The 17,800-nt window shown below is 29.7% G+C and overlaps 1 protein-coding gene across 1 annotated transcript in view; it reads right to left on the bottom strand.

Annotated features, from left to right (window-relative positions):
- The window catches only part of LOC123298106 (E3 ubiquitin-protein ligase AMFR-like), a 54,848-nt gene that overhangs the window by 2,351 nt on the left and 34,697 nt on the right, over positions 1–17,800 (bottom strand). The window contains exons 2-7 of the mRNA XM_044880011.1: positions 4,004–4,261; positions 2,721–2,873; positions 1,881–2,215; positions 1,298–1,408; positions 495–664; positions 301–422 (exon numbers count right to left, since the gene is read on the bottom strand). Coding sequence (XP_044735946.1) covers positions 301–422; positions 495–664; positions 1,298–1,408; positions 1,881–2,215; positions 2,721–2,873; positions 4,004–4,261 — 1,149 coding nt within the window. The remainder of the gene's footprint in view (positions 1–300; positions 423–494; positions 665–1,297; positions 1,409–1,880; positions 2,216–2,720; positions 2,874–4,003; positions 4,262–17,800) is intronic.

The raw sequence follows: 17,800 nt of genomic DNA, 5'->3' as shown, positions 1-17,800 counted from the left end.
AAGTAAAACTAACTTAAGGTCATTGAGGCTCAAATTAGTTAAGTGCGAAATTTGCGGGTAGAATAAGAATAAGTAAGTAAACAAAAAAAAAACGATGTTATCTCAGTTCTCAGTTACAGGGGTTAATACATCTAAAATTCACTCCCTGTCTCAGTTATAGAGGTAACTATGACGATAAAATCGAAAGAACGAATCCCAGATATAGAGGTTTGCCATATGCCAACTTAAAAAAGTTACTTTGTATATGTACAAAGAAATAACAGAAATATAGAATTTTTAAATGAATAAAGATAAACTTACTTGTCTTGCCATTGCATCTAATTGTGAAGTTTGAGCCGGTGGCGGTTGATCAACTCCACGAAGTGAATTTGAATGTGTCACTTCAACAGAGAAACTAGGAAGCCATGACACATATCTTGAACCTAAATTTAAAAGAAGAAATCATTCGAAAATGGAACTAAAATTAAAAATATAACCAGAAAGTAAGAACATACCATCGAAATGAAAGAAATGATTTGGTGCACGTCTAGTTGTTGGTTGATTATCAACAACAGGATCGTTGTTATCGAGTCCTGCATCAATTGTACCTGGTGCACCCATACTTAGTGTTAAACGGCAAGTTGGGCATGATGTGTCTTGTTCCAACCATGATTGTAAGCAGGCGCTGTGAGAAGGTATTTAATAGTAATTATTTTAAAATAATTTTAAAGATATAAAAAATACTAGTAATTATTTAAAGAAAATTTTAATGATATAAAAAATACAGTAGAACCTTAATAACTCAAAGTAAATATTATATTACTTAAAATAAGAAACCTCAAACAAACCATTTGAATATTGACGCATACTGCATCAACTGCTATGGAAGAAAATACTTTTTCTCTTATCGGCGTTTTACAAAACCACATTAAGTTAAAATATGATACTTTATATCAGGGATTCTAGCCGAACCGAAAATAAAACGCAATTCAGTTGAAAGCGATTTAGTTGAGTAATCGTAGCCGAAATCATTACCGGTTTAAATTAAAACGTGAAAACCGATACTATTACCGAAACTGTATATTTTATTTTTGAAGTATTACATTAAAGGCAAATTTTCAATTTTGTGCGAAAAATACAATTTTTAATTCTACAACTTGGTTCCAACACCTAATACTATCTATTAATTCTGTAGCTCTTAATTTTTAACGTTTCCCTGAACTTTAACTTTTTGGATTCTGCTATTTCATAGCCCCCGACTAAAAAGGAGGGGTTTTATTTGTTATTAATTTATTAAATAAAAAAACCATAAACTTACTTGTGGAATAAATGTGTGCAAGGTAATTTTCGAGCAGATTCCATCTTTTCCCAGCATATTGCACAGTTATCTGAATTTTCAGCCAATTCTTCAGACGATGCCATTGGATAACTGAAAAATATTATTAAGTTATATAATAAAAATCTGTTACGACAGTTTGTAAATTTTAAATGAAGATTGGTTCTTGGTCAAATAGATTGCAATTATGTTTTAAAATAAAATCCTCATTAGCAGCATTATTCAGTTTGATATTCTCGCCAAAATCCTGGTTTTCTGTCTGAAGTACTAGACTCAAAGACAAAGTCAAAGAATATAATGAGCTCAAAATATGCATGATATCATGAATTTCCTAACTAGTCAGTGAAAATGCGTTTCATAAATAGATGCATTTACAGGACTATTGGGTTGGCACACGGGCTTGTTTATAAGGAAGCATTGTTAAATATCGACAGCTACCGATACATCAGTTTAAATTGATGTAAAGTTAAAAATGGTTGTCCTTGATGCATCGATGTATATTCAGTTGCCTTAGTTGTTCAATTGTTTACTAATAGAGAATAAAGAAAGGAATTTGTATACATACTTTTGTTGCATATGATTGAGTACCCATAAATAATTTCTATGCTTTTTAATACGTCGTTGAATTTCATGGAACAAGTATCGAAGTTGCATACAAATGACAAGTGATGCCATTGACAAGAATATATTACTCCATAATAACATATGTAAATGATGTACAAAATCAACAATAAGTGCAGCTAATTCGAATATTAATTCTGTGTAATATGCGACAGGACCACGTTTCTCCCATGCACGACTATCACCGGATGGTGCTCCACCATTTGATTGTCGCATATCATATAAATGTAATGCATATCGTAATATAACATGTAATGTTCGTATTGCCAACAATACACACTGAAATTCATAAAAAAAAGATTTGTTAAAATAGTGCACGAATAATAATTAATTATTTTATTTACAAAATTTAGCCCTGAATCGGGACTCTGTGGAAATAGTTTAGGAGACGATATATGGTCGATCTTCACCCATCTGAAAACCAGATGAGACATATTTTTTATGAAATTTTTTGTATTGATTGATAAACACGCCTATGACAGCTTGTTTACCGAAAAGTGTTCATGGCTATTTTTAATTAAATTAATTCTTATCAATTTTTCCCATGAACGGTTTTTTACAGGCAAGTCTCTACCATTATTTTCGGTTATTAAATTATGTTTCGAACCAAATAAAAGGTAAATCAAGGTAAGCAAAAAAAAAAAAAGCTGTATTATCGATAGACGATGGTTTAATATTTGTGGCATTATGGCGTTGAAATCATTGTTGAAAAACCCAATAGAATTGATGAAAAATATATACTATTATTTTATTATGTGGAAATAATTTACTGAATAATAATTACCTCTGCTGCCATGAATGCAAATGTATTAAAACCACCAAAGAACCCAACTGCTACACAAACCAAGAACATGAATCCAGAAATCATTAATATGGCTACAAGTAACACTAATAGACGGAAATGACTCCATCCTGGTGTTGTTGGTGAGAAAGAGAGCTAAAAATAAAAATTATAATCATTTATTAAATCAATTCCAATTTGGATAAAGTAATTAAATTAAATTTACATATTAACTCAGGTTGACCAAAAACATTTTTGTCCAAAATACATATTCGGAGAGAAATGAACGTTCTATTTTGAATTTCTATAATATCCTATTTTATTTAAAAAATATTTATTCGGTAGCTTTAATATGAAAAATACACGATCGAAATACGGCCCATTTTTAGCCCCCGAACCAAAAAACGGGGTGTTAAGTAGATGCAATTTGGTAAGATTTACCACTATGTGTCTGTGTTTGTCTGTGGCATCGTAGCGCCTAAACGGATGAACTGATTTTGATTTTTCGTTTGAAAGGTAATTTAATGGAAAGTGTTCTTAGCTATGTTTCAAGTGCGAGTTTAGGGTTCCGTACCCGGAACCACTAAAAAATAGATGATGATCCTTAAAATCGGTTCAGTTTTGATAAGTCTCTAAGGAAAAAAGTACTTTAATGGAAAGATAAGAACTTAGATATGTTTCAAGTGGGAGTTTAGGGTCCGTACCAGAAATTTGTTGGAGGTTTTTTAATTTTCCCTTGTTTTGATTCATACGAGCCCCATTTAATGTAAGTATAAGAAACGCGTGTTGGAAAAAACGCCGCTCGTGTCGTCTTAGTCTTAATTCGATCTTTTGATAAATTAACTATAAATCGGTTAATTCTTGAGTAATTTCGATTCACCAGGTATTATTAAACATGCTTTTTTAATAAATGGTGTCAGCGAAAACGGAACTTTAGTAAGCAGTGTGGCAGTATGAAATTTTGAAAGGAGATCCTAACAGGGATCTTTGTTAATTCAGATGGTTCCGTTCAAGAAGAAAAATTCTGCGTATTGAGAAGATCATCTCCAAAGTTTGACAAGATGTAGTAGACAAAGGAAAACCACTGTGAATAAAATGTAATTCCACAGGGGGGAATAATTTTTGAAGATAACTACGGTCGCAAAAATTCGAAACCCAGGCCTGATGGCCCTCATAAATTATTGAATTTCAAAATTTTTAATACAATCCTGATTTTTTATTCTTTGGGATACTATAAAAGTCAAAAATATCAATATTTATGAATATTTAAAACAATAAAAACTTACATATTCAAAGCGGTCTTTACACAATTGTGCTAATAGATTTAAGAAACCCAACAATGAGAACCAAGAACACCACAGGACTACTTCATCCATGTACTGAACATTGATTACACCAAAGACAAATATAAATTTGTAAAATACAAAATTCCAAAATTTGTCTTTAACATGTTGCTGTTCAGAGACTCGAAGTTCACCAAATACAAGTCGTTGTACACAACGTCCAATTAATATTAGCCAACAGTATGCCATGTTGATAAGAGTCTGAAAGTAAAAAAATAAAATTTTTTAGTTTATTTATAATAAAAAAATTGATAGTAATAATACATAAGAGGGGTAACGCAAATGGGATCCTAGTACCTAGATCAAAGAGTCCTCTGAGCCCTCCTTCAGAAAAATTTCTCACCCGAAGGATTGATGGGTTCAAGGTTTCGGGCCCAAGCATTCTAAACCTAACACCTGCAGGTTTCTGCAGTTGCAAATGACATGCGTGGAAGTTTCATCGATCTCCATACAAGTTCAGTGGAGATCATCAGGAATCCCATGTTATTAAAGGTGATAGTTCAATCGACAATGTCCTGTCAAGACCCTCACCACCCTTTTCAACTGTGCTACAGTAAGTTTCAAGTGAGCACAGTCGAATGGCCCAGCTATATTTTATACGCAGTTTGCCCTGTCGCATGCCCTGCATAAAGTCCCAGTAATCAAGATGGGCATATCGTAGCCATTCCTTGATTCAGTAAATTACGGAACATCATTCTATGGGACATGGCAAGTTCAAGTGAAAGGGGCGTTTGAAACGACTCTTCTAGGGCTAGCGAGTCCACTGCCTTCATTTCCTTTAACGCCAGAGTGGCTCGGTACCCAGATTCAGTGAAACGAAATTTGATACCAGAAAAGTAGAATCTTTAGTTGAAGTAGGAAAACTGTTGAGTGAGGCAAATAATTTTTAATAACATTCCTTAAATAGAAACTACAAACAAAAAAAAAACGAATATCTTCTAAAGATCGCTGGAACCTACGGTATAGTTTAACTTTAACAGTTTTAGTCCATATTTTTCATTTTACTCCAAACATGCTTAGATAAGAAGTGCTAATTAACTTATATTTAGATAATAATATATTAATATTTACATAAAAGAAGCACTTTTTTGTTTCACTGGGTGGTCCTACCTTGCCCTAGGCATGTTAGGCCCCAAAATATCGGACTTTAATACGTATTAGTATTGGATGTCCTTAAAAAATGGAAAGCTACATTTTAAAGGAAATAAAAATTTATTTTACCTACAATAAAATATACAATATTATTGCTTAGAATAAAATAATAAGGTAATAAATTAATTAAGTTATTAAATATTGTAAATATGTACAATAATATTAACTATTATATTTTAAGGTTGGTGGCATATTAAGACAATGCATAGATACAAATCAGAATTTTTTGATCTTATATATTAGAACACGAGTTTTTCTGTCCGTCCGCGAGACCTTTATTGCTTTATCAAATTCCATGATTAACTTTTAATTTTAAAGTTTATCGTGCCGGCTAATGACGAAAAATGGACCCACAGTATAAAAATGTACCGCACCGATTTGGTACGCCCTGTAAAATTCCGCACGGGTCGATTAGCATGTTATTAAATGCTAACTCATAAGTATAAAACAATTTTTTGCAGGGAACTGTCCGATCAACCTTAATCATGCATAGTTAATTTTCAGAAGGTTCGAGAAAAATTTATTTATAAATTTTATTTAACAAATAGTACTTTCTTTAATTGAATAAATAATTATTTATTAATAATAATTAATCGTTAAACACACACTGTTGATTTGTATATACGAAGTGTTCCAGAATGTTGTAGAATACTAATTGTGTGTCAATTTTTATTTAAGCAAAATAAAATGGGGAGTTCGGTTCGGCTTAAACTTTTTAGCTAAGTCTTTCGAATACAAAATGTTACGTTCAATGAGCCATAAGTAAGTGTTGATTTTACAGGAACCAAAAACATCCAATTTCTTTGTTATTTATGTCCTTTATTTTTATGCCCAAAAGTATTGATGTAGCAGTTTCAAACGCTACATTACTTATTATGCTAAATTAACCAAAAAGAGAGGTATAATAAATGAAAATGTGCAGAAAAATTACTTAATTTTATAAGGTTTAAAACAACACTCTTGCACCTTCTAAAAGATGTTGCTGGATGTTGTTGGGATATCTAAAGAAATTTGAATTAAAACAAAGATAAATTTTACTTCAATTTCACTCTTTAAAATAAAATATTTTATTTAAATTTAATTTAACTCGAGATATTTTACATTTACACAATTATATCAAGGTTTTAAAGCTTTTAGAGACTGTTCAGAAAAATATTTAGTTTTTAGTTACTGGCAAAAATGGCGAGATTTTTGAAAGACGTGACAGAATCCATGTAATCTGATACCAGATTCGTAATCAGTGACCAAAAATACTCCCTAGAGCACAGTTTAGACGATAAATACTTAATTTACCGTTTTTAAGCAAAAAAGTGAAATTATTTTCCAAAAATGACATGATTTTTGGTAGATATGACATAATCCGTGAAATTCGACATCGAATTCGTATTCAGCGACCAAAATTACCTATTAGATGACAGTTTTAAACCAAAATAAGTATTTAAACTAAATTTTGGGCTATGTATGTCTTCCGTTGGGACCCGATGCCCTTTTATGACTAGTTTAAGTTGGCTGAATGTTGCTTGGTGTCCTATAAATACGTTACAAAAACTTTCATTAAAATCGGTGCTGTTTCCCAACTTTTCCAATGCATTCTGATTTAATAGCTGTACCAATGTATTCATCACATTACAACTTTCCCTGGCAGGTTACAATGAAAGGTTTGCTCTGATTTTTGCCAATAGCGTTCCCAGCATGAGAATTATGTGGTAAAAAGCTTTATTGATTAAATTTACAGTCTCATAACAGAACTCGTTAAGCCAAGTTAACTATTCTGTGACACTGAATACATTAAATTATTTCTACACATTAAAAGTTCATTTGCCTTTGGTTGTACATAATAAATCATTATTAATATCCATCCATATATTTGTGTAATATTTTTTATTATTGTTTATCGTTAATTTAAGTCAATAACTTTCACCATGATTTTTTTTGTAGGGTTTTTTAAAGAAATTAAGGGTAGAAATCGTAGTACGTAAAAATTATTGTACACCAAACTCATTCCATTAATACTAATCAGAAAGTATGAAAGTAAGTTTTCAAACATTATACTCGAATAAATGTAAAATTGAATTATTATCGATACATATACTGGGGGCAACACCCTTTTTATAAAATCATCAATACATACTTGAAATTTCGTGAGTGGCTTTCTTTTGGCGAGATTACAAAATTTTCTCTTTGGTAAATTCGTCGAAAGGAAGCCAAAATGAAGAATAATATTTTAATAAAATATATCATTGATTCTTGTAAGAGATACCGAAGTACGGAGCCCTTAACAAGAGAGTCAAACTCACACTCAGCCAATTTTTTTAAAATATTAATTGGTATATGATGCACGTCATGTAATCGGAAGGATGTCATGATGAAGAAGAATTTAAAAGTAGTAATTAAGAAATTAAAATATCGTTTATAACTAAAGAATACTCAAATGATAAGTTTTATAAAATGTAAGATAAATACATATTATTAAGTTGACAATAAAAATCTTCTTTTTTTTATGTGATCTTTCAACATCTGCAACACGTTTAATTTTTTAATGCCTGCGGAAATACAGAGAAACGTTATATGTATGTCACAAAGTCGTAGAGAAGAAGGTATACTTTACTACATACAGGGATGTCCAACCTTTTGGCTTATCTAGACTGCACTTAAATAATAAAGAAAGACCCTAATTTCGCGGAAAAATAATCTTTGGTTTTTTGTTACTGCAAAATGGGTGATTTTATACCCTATATATGAAGTATATCAGAGTATATTAAGTTTAGACGCAACCCACTTCCCCCACCCCTTAAAATTATCAGAATTGATTTAGACATAGTTCAAAACTTCATCCAAAATTGCCCTGGCGGTCGTATATTCTCAAACCCCATAAAAATTTGTAAAATAATTTGCAGAATAAGCATGATAAAACTGACCTACGTAAATTGGTAAATATGTGAATTACTTCCTGTCTACACTGTGCCTAACGGTATATTATTAGTAAATACTACTATTAGTGAAAACTATCTTTACAATTGATTGACTGATCGATTCGTCATCAATAAATACACTCCTTATTTAATTAAACACTCTATCCGACTCGACGCGAGTCATTGTCATTATAAAAAGAATGACATAATAAAAATCAATACAAAACAGAATACAATAATAAAATAAATGACCGGAGGTAAAAAAAAGAAAGTAAAAAAAATAAAAAAACAACAAACTTCAAACAAATAATGATGATAATTGGTTTTTCATTTACATTAATAAAATATAATAATTTTGAAAAGAAATAGAAAGTGATTTAAATGTAAATAAAATACTCTAGAAGCCTGTATATATTTCAAATATAATGTACACATTGTGTAGCCCATGAGTTTGTATGCTAGCACCTAAGTTTATGCGTTAAATTAAATTTTTTAATATGGTTTGGCTCTAAAGTAGTGTCAAAAATTGTTTTAACAGTTTTGTTAAAAAAAATTGAATTTTTTAAGTAGGAAAATAGCTGATTTTTAGAAAAGCTTTTTGGCTTATTTAAAGAAAAAAAATATCTTGTGAGTTTTTCATAATTCGTTTTCCAGGTGTAAATTGATGAAATTTTTGCAAAAAGTCACGAATTGCCATTTTCAAGTGTGAAAACAATGTTAAATAATAAAATTTTTGTGCTAATAGTAAAATATCTTAAAAAAATCGAAAATAAAGGAAAATGAAAGAAACCGCGCACATTTTGCTAAAACCTCATGGAATGTGTTTCTCAGGTGTCAAATATTTACCTAAAAAATTAAAGTTCACTTAAAAAATTAGTAATTAGGCAACTTGTATGGCGATAATGTTAAGTGTTTGTCAAATAAACTGTCCCATTAAATTAACAATATTATTGCTAATTAACAAATAGAAACATTTGCGCCACTAATAATATTTGACATCACATACTAAGAAACACATTCAATGAGGTTTTAGCAAAATGCGAGCATTTATTTCATTTTCTTTTATTTCTAACATCTTTGACTGTAATATTACCAGTCCAAAAATAATGTTTGAAAACTCGGAAATGGTGACTTTTTCTAACAAATCATAAGAAATTTTTTTTTGCATTGAGGCAATAAGAAACTATTTTCCTATCCAAAAAAAATATATTTTCCTATTTGTTTAAAAACTATATTTATAATAATTTTTCATCATTTAAGCGCCAAGTATCTCCAAAAATTGAATTTAACGTATACAAATATATAAAAAAACTTGAGTATGGATATGAATATTCACCGGCTAGGGAAAGTAGACGGGCTCCTATACTAAAATGAAATAACTGATGTTTATTAGTGTTGAGTTTTTTTTTATACCCTGTATGTATGTAATATGTATCAATGTATATTAGGTTTAGTCCCAAGTTTGTAACGCTTAAAAATATTGATGCTACAAACAAAATTTAGGTACTGGTGTTCATATAATCACCTAAATAGTCCATTTTCGGTTGTCTGTTTTTCTGCCGACACGATAACTCAAAAATGAAGATATATCAAGCTGAAATGGTCGAGTTCGTAAATGAGCAGCATAGGTCAAATAGGTTTCGGCCCCGTAGGACACATCTTGTAAACCGTTAGAGAGAGAACACAAGTTAAAATATAAAATATTCCTTATAAAAAACTTTTGTTTGAAACTTTTTTTGTAAAAATCACTGTTTACTCGCGAGGGCGCAAATTAGATGCAAATTTTATAGTATTTATTATACGGGAATATCAGTCATGCGTGTGTGGCTATCTAAGAGTGGATATCTTTCGTTATTTGCGTAACGTAAAAAAAACTAACGATTGTGTCATAAACACTGTCTGTACATGTTATTTCAACAATTAACTCAGTCAATTGTTTGTTTTCAGTTGTTGTTTGTTATATTGTTTAATTTGTAATTATCTACTTTATAAAATGTGAAATCATTATGAAAAATCTAGTGTAATATTTATCAAGAGTAAAGACTGACTTTCTATTACACTATTGTTATAAAATATTATGTAGTAAAAGTTTAATACAAAGAAAGACTTTGGTGAGATGGAAGAAAGGATGTTCTATTTTTTGGCATTAAATTCGTAATCAAACCACCCAAAAATCGATTAGGTATTGTCTTCATTAAAATATTTCTTAATGTTTTTAATTTTTGGATTTCCGTTCATCTGATGTGATATTTTCTCCAAAATTACTTTAGGGATTAAATTTTTGAAATATGGTATACTCTATGTCAAAAAAAATGCTCGTTTTAAAACATTCTAAGTGTTACTATTACAACATAACATATGATGAGTACGCTTAGAATGTTTTAACTGTGGCAGTTTTTTTGAAATTAAGTATACATATACAAATTTTTGGTGACTCGGGAAGTATTGTTAGAAAATTAAAAATAAACTTTTTCCAAGAATAATATCAAGTGATATATCAAATCAAAATGAAAGAACTTGTTAAGAGGAATAATATATATTTTTGAACACTGTGTATATGAAATATATATCAAAGTATATTAAATTTAGTCCCAAAAATGTGTAACGCTAAGAAATGTTGATGCCATAAACAAAACTATGTTATAGGTCTTTATAGAATCACCTAAATAGTCCATCTACAGTTGTCCGTCTGCCTGCGATTACGATGACTCATAAACAAAAAGGGATATCGAGCTTAAATTTTTTGAGTGTATTCAGGATGTAAGAAGTGACTTTGGCTTCGTAAACGAGCAACATAGGTAATGGATTCATGGGTCCATAGAATTCAAATTTTAAATCGTAAACGATAGAAGAAAAGTTTAAATACAAAAAATGGCCCTCATAAAAAAATAAACAACTTTTATTTGAATCATTTTTTTTGTAAACATCATAGTTTTTACGTTAAGGTTCGAATTACAGCAAAACTTAGTTTCCATTTTCTGCAAAACTATATAAAATAGAATGTCGGAAATTTTGAGGAAGCTTCAAATAGTAATTTTATCGCTTTTAATTTCATACCAAAGTTATCGAATTATATTAAGGGCGTTAATGTAATTAAATTGACAAATGTATGGAAAAATTTCGATGCGAAAGGTATTGAAACAAAACATTTCGAGAGTAAATATCTAAGAATAACTGTTCTTGAAATAAATTATTTCAGGGAATAAGCATTCTTGAAAGAATACATTTCGAGAATAAGTATCAAAGAATGGTTTTCGTGGGAGATGGAAGATTTAAATTATTATTACAGGCAAATATCGTTGCTAGGTGAATTTTAAAATGAATTATTATTGTTTTTATTATTTGATTTTAATTTTAAAATTTATAATTATGTACAAATTTTCATTATTCCAAAATTATTTTATATATTATGAATAAATAAACAAACACACGAAATTTGTGACGATAATTTGACATTTATTATAGGTAAAATTTTTAATTAATTTAATTTTCCTGTTTTAATTAATTTAATTAAAACGTTCAGAGACAATTAAGGCATAGCGCGACCAAGCGATTTATGTATAAAAATAAATTTGTTGGAAAAATTAGGATAATATAAAAGACGGGTATTATAATCCTGTCATAGTAGAAGAACGTACGCATATTTGCACTTCGAGAACTAAAAACAACAATATTTTGGTTTTCTGGTTGCAAGAATGTGAAGCCGTAAGGAAATGAATTTCTCCAAAACTTTAGCGCGTATTTTGTGGCATTCAAGAAAGATAAGTGAATGTTTAACAGCATTCCTGAACACTTCGTGTTAAAAGCTCGTGAACATGCTACAAATGCAGTAATGATTTTCCATAGCTAGTGAAATTTTTCCATGGTTCTTTGGTTTTTTTCGGAAGTTGATATACTGCCTCACTAGGACATTTTATGTGACTTCGATTTATTACATCTGTTCAGTCAGCGCTTGCATTTGATAAAAGTACTGGAGAATTAATTGCTCTTTCACATACTTCGCAATCAGAGGACGAAACCAATACTGCCCAACCACAAAGACAATACTATCATTATTTTTGAATTACTGTAAATCACAGTTATCAGGTATTTCGATGATATATTGTTTCATCAACTAAACAATAAAGCTCTATAATTTTTTGACACAGAAATTCGAATATATATTCTACGTTTATCAATCTAATGTTAATTTTTTTCGTCGCTAATTAACTATTAAAAAATATATTTATTATTATGGGAGTTGGTATTGAAGTACTATGGTTGACAGTTGGTTATTATGCTGGACACACTCATGGCGCCGCAACTGCATGAATGATTAGAATGCTCGACTCTATATTGTCTTAGGAAAAATAAAACATCACCATTATTTTTATAAAAATAAATAAATTCTTATTCCCCAATTGATAACATGTTTAGAAAGTCAAGATTTAACAAATTTACAACTTAAAAAAAAGTGAATAAGGAAATTTTCGGCCTAGTTTTTGGCCTAAATACCAATCTATAAATAATCGAAAATGAAATAACAAATAAATTCAATAAAATAAACTGATTTATTACATCCAAAGGCTAAGGAAGGAATTGCGGAGGCAGGATTCCAAACCCCTTTCGTGTCTCAGAGAGGTTCACATCCATAACTGTTCTGAGTCGAGAAATGTTTTGTTTTTTTTTCTAGCTCTAGAATTTTTAATGATATATGTAACCTTATTTGTAGGTTTAATTCAGAAATGATTCAGACAAGACATAAGCATAAATCAAAATATAAATTTCAATGAGTGCAAATGATTTACAAAGTACACCTTCGGAAATAGCAACCTTATCCACTCGTGGATATCAGCTATTGAAAAAAATTGGAGAAGGCTCTTATGCAAAAGTATATTTATCTGAATATAAACCTGTTGATGGATCCAATGACGGTAAAAAAACGAGTTTAGCTTGTAAAGTAATTGACACAACGAAAGCTCCTAAAGATTTTGTAAAAAAATTTTTACCTCGTGAATTAGACATATTAATAAAATTAAACCATCCGCATATTATTCATGTCCACAGTATATTTCAACGCAGACCGAAGTTTTTTATATTTATGCGTTTTGCTGAAAATGGGGATTTGTTGGATTTTATATTAAAACATGGTTAGTACAGTAATTTTATTGGTAGTTAAGGAATGTTTCCAGAACACTTCATTCGTTGGATTCTAAAGGAAGATGGTTGCCATCTTGAATTTTAGAACTTAAATAATAGTTTTATATTTTGATTTTTTTATTGGTAGGCCCCGCCTCTGAAAATCAAGCTCGTGTCTGGTTCCGTCAAATGGCATTAGCCATTCAATATATGCATACTATGGAATTAGCTCATCGTGACTTAAAATGTGAGAATATTTTAATAACAAATATTTTTAATGTGAAAATTTCTGATTTTGGATTTGCACGTTACGTAATCAATAATACTGGTAAAAATATTCAAAGTGAAACATATTGTGGTTCATTATCGTATGCCGCTCCAGAAATATTACGTGGGCAACCGTATGCTCCAAAAATAGCGGATATATGGTCATTGGGTGTTGTATTATTTATTATGTTAAATAAAGCAATGCCCTTCGATGATACAAATGTTAAACGATTATATGAACAACAAACGAATCGAAAATGGCGATTTCGTGCGAAAGTTATTGATATTTTGAGTGTAGAAGTGAAGAAGTTAGTAACAGCAATGTTGGAGCCAGATTTTAAAAAACGTTATCGTGTTGAACAAATTATTACAAGTGAATGGTTCGGAATGGATACGAGATTAATAACATTAAGTTCTGATGAACAGGATGCGATTAATCAAGCTGAAGACGCAAATAGACGGCGTATCGATGAAACTACAGTAATGCTTTTTTTATTCTCTTTATTTTTGGCCCATTATTGGGCCTCTTTTCTTATTTATAACATAAGTTTATTGCATTCCTATTTTTTGTCGAGTTGGCTTAAAATTGATGTATTAGGAATTTTCTAGAGGTCGCTTACTAGAAATTTGATGTAAAAATAGACAAGCCGTGGGGTGGGTCTGGTGCGTCCCTTGTGGTTCACACAAATAAGTAAATAAGTAAAAAAAACAAAAATTTCAACATATTTGGAAATCCAACTATCTGCTTACTTGTAATGAGTGCGAAATATATCAATTGCACATTTGCACAATATGTGCTATTGTTATTTATTCACTCTATTTTAGTAAATCTTATGTTTTTTTGTTTAGACAAAGGCTTCTAAATTACCTCCTAGTGGTGTTGGTAACATGAAAAAGCTGAAACCAGGAACTGAAGATTGGTTATACGACCCTCCTTTGGTTATTCATAAGGTATGTCAAGCAAATAATGAACTATTAGTTTTGTGAAACTTTTATTTTGATGACATGATAATGGAGAAAATTTGTGTCCCACTTTTCATAAAATGATAAAATTTAATATAGTGTTTTCCCCATTTTTATGTAGATTCATACCATTTACAATAATTCACAGTTTGGTTCTGAGCTTGTGTTTTTTGCTTTTTTTTTTAGTTTAAATCGGATAATTACACAATTGAAGAAGCTAAAACTATTGGTGAAAATGATATTGTACGCCCTGAAAAAATATTTAAATAAATATTTAAAACTACAAAAAAGTAATTTTAATAAACCGTTTTTTAGTTTTGTTTTTTGTGCTTTTACTTTCAAGGATATCTAGAAGGCAAGTTTTTAACATAAATTAAAATCAACAAGATATTGCTTATATATGTGTGACATTCAGAAAGGATTTTAATTTCTATGTTTTTGCAACGATAAATAGATATTATTGTAATCGAATCTTAAAAAAAAAATTTAATACGCACTAAAATTTTGTGTTTTGTTATTCGAAACAAATTTGATTTTGTTGTGTTCTCGAAACTATCATAACAGATAGAATGTTGAAAATGTATATAGGTTCAAGTTGCTTGACTGTAGGTCCTAACTAGGTCCTATATCATACCAATCTGATATGATGATAGTAAGGAGATAAAAAGGGTGAAATTAAGGTTTCATAAAAACACAATTTTCCCCCCTTTTCATCCTTTTAATGTTGTATAATCGGGTTGGATTTATTCATACTTGACCAAAATTCAAAATTTGATTCCACAACATTAAGCTCGTCGTCCTATTAGCTCAGTTGGTTAAGGCGTAACTAATTCCGTCCGCGGTATGCTTAGGGTAGCGGGTTCGATTCCGTCGAAACAAAATTAATTCAATTAATAGTTATAATGGGCTGGGGTAGTGCTAAGAATTTTACAACAAAAGAATAAAGTAAACATGACGAAGAAAACGCCGATATTAATGATGGGCAAAATGTAGTGAAATAGGGATCGAATTAATTAATATATTTGTTTGTTTTATTTTGAAGTAGAGGATTATAGCACAGGTTAAAAGTCTACAATGTGTAGCAAAATTTTCCGGGAATGGGACTTTTTTATTGGAAATTTCTCTTCATAAGAATCGCAAAAAACCAAATACCTTCTTTTTCTCACCTTTAATTGTTTGTTAAAAACTTGCAATTTTTTATGTGCTAAAAAACGTTTCCGGTATATTTTTCTAGACATCATTCCCAAAACGACCTATCGCACGTATTTACGGCCATTATCTCTATATTTCACCATTTTGAGCTTGTTAACTAGACTAACACAGTCAATTTATAATAATTGAAATTTGGACTTCAAAATGTTATATATACTTTACTTAAAAACAAAGGCACGTGGGTAATCATTCTTCCCACTACTTAGTCTTCTAATAACTAAATCTTGTCTCCACAACTATCTTAAACATTAGAATATCTGCCGTAAAACGAGAGATTTGAGTGAATGAATCAAGGTACATAATATCCGGGGTACTCCATCTTACCCTGCGATAATTTTTAAAAATATAATTTTAATCTCTTGTGACATAATGGGTAGGGTTTTTTTTTTAAACAAAATAATTTATGTATTATGAATAAATTATTCATTTATACTGAACTATTAGTAGCTATTCATTGTGAACAGAATCGAGCTCAGCGCCCGCTAGCGCAAATTTTTATAAATTCTATATCATTTTATTATATTATTAATTTGAGTTTTCTCACAATTTGTATAGCATAAATGTAATAATATTGCCTGTATTTTTAAATAATGATATTATTTATTCAAAGATATACGCAATTGGGGTTTCCAATAATGTATTCTACTATGTTTGAAAAAGTAATTCAAAATCTTGACTTTCCTAATAAAAAGCCACAAGAAATATATATTGCGGCAAAATAAAACCGATTTTTTTTTGTATTCGATAATTTATTAAGGTTTAACTTCAATTTAAATATTTTTTTTTTTAATTTCCACCAACTAGTTTTGGAGCAATCTATGAAAACATATCATCCATCAACCGTTTTACCATAAGACCAATGCTTAATATGTCTACTTTTGAAGTCATTTATTTATTTAAATAATCGGGCAAATCCCCCTCAAATTATCAGGTTTGGTTTAGACTTAGTTCAATTACATATAAAAAAAATCAAGCCTTTTATTCAACATTGCCCTGGCGCTCGTACATTCTTTACTGGAAAACCTAATATTATATCATAAATGATAAAATTATCGAGTTAAAATTCGGATAAGTAATATAATAAAACGGTATAGAAGTTATAAGTATTTCCGCGAGTGGCACTAAAAACGGTTCTGCACGCAACGAATACTTTTATAAATCTTGATGAACGCGATATATAGGTATAATGTTTGTTTATACATATATTAGGTAATTTATTTAGTCTCGTGTAAGGTAGGTAATAGTAATACATAAGAGAATTAATAAACATGATGATAAACAACGTGTGATGAATAATACATTTAATAATATCAATCACGTGAGTTTTAAATAACAAAAATAATTAGAATGGTATTTATTTTTAACATAAAATAGCAACATTATTTTGATTACATTTTAATTATATATAATACCGTATCAAAAACATTGAAAATGATTGGATAAATTTATCAATCAACTTATTACACTTACAAAACTCACCAATTATCCTTTCTAATTAGCGTATCGAATTGAAAATATATTGAATTTAGATGCCAATACAAATATTAATTATTATTACGGCACCATTATGGTAAATATAGTTTTAAATTTAAAAACCCGGCGCGGGCGCCTTATAAATTAGTCAAAACACATTCAGGAATAGTTAAAAATTATATTTCTATTGAAATGTAAAAATCGAAAATTCATATACAATGTGTTGCATTTAAGATGAAGCCACCCTCATTTTTTTCGTAATTTAGGGAAATATCGATTTGAAATTTTGCACAGTCGTACTTTTTAAAACTCAACCAAAATCAGAACTTTAAACTCAGCCTACTACAAATTGATAAACAGGCCCGATTCTTAATATTTTGTCTAGTGTCTTAGATGGTAAGAAATATCGAAAAAAATCTATAGTAAAAAGTTGCTTAGAATATTTTTTTATACTCATTTTCATGACAAAATTACCATTTTTAATTTTTTCTTTATTTGGTCTTTACTCAAAATTATTATAAGTTTACTAAAATATTTATATACATAACAATATTAAATTATCAATTTGTCCAGTTTTTAAATTCCATAGCACACATACTTATAAAATTAAAAAACACACTTTTATAATTAGCTTGCTATGGAA

Source organism: Chrysoperla carnea, chromosome 4 (assembly GCF_905475395.1).
Source record: "Chrysoperla carnea chromosome 4, inChrCarn1.1, whole genome shotgun sequence".
Lineage (NCBI taxonomy): Eukaryota > Metazoa > Arthropoda > Insecta > Neuroptera > Chrysopidae > Chrysoperla > Chrysoperla carnea.
Note: the sequence above shows the minus strand (reverse complement) of the source record. Positions and strands in the feature narration are given on the sequence as shown.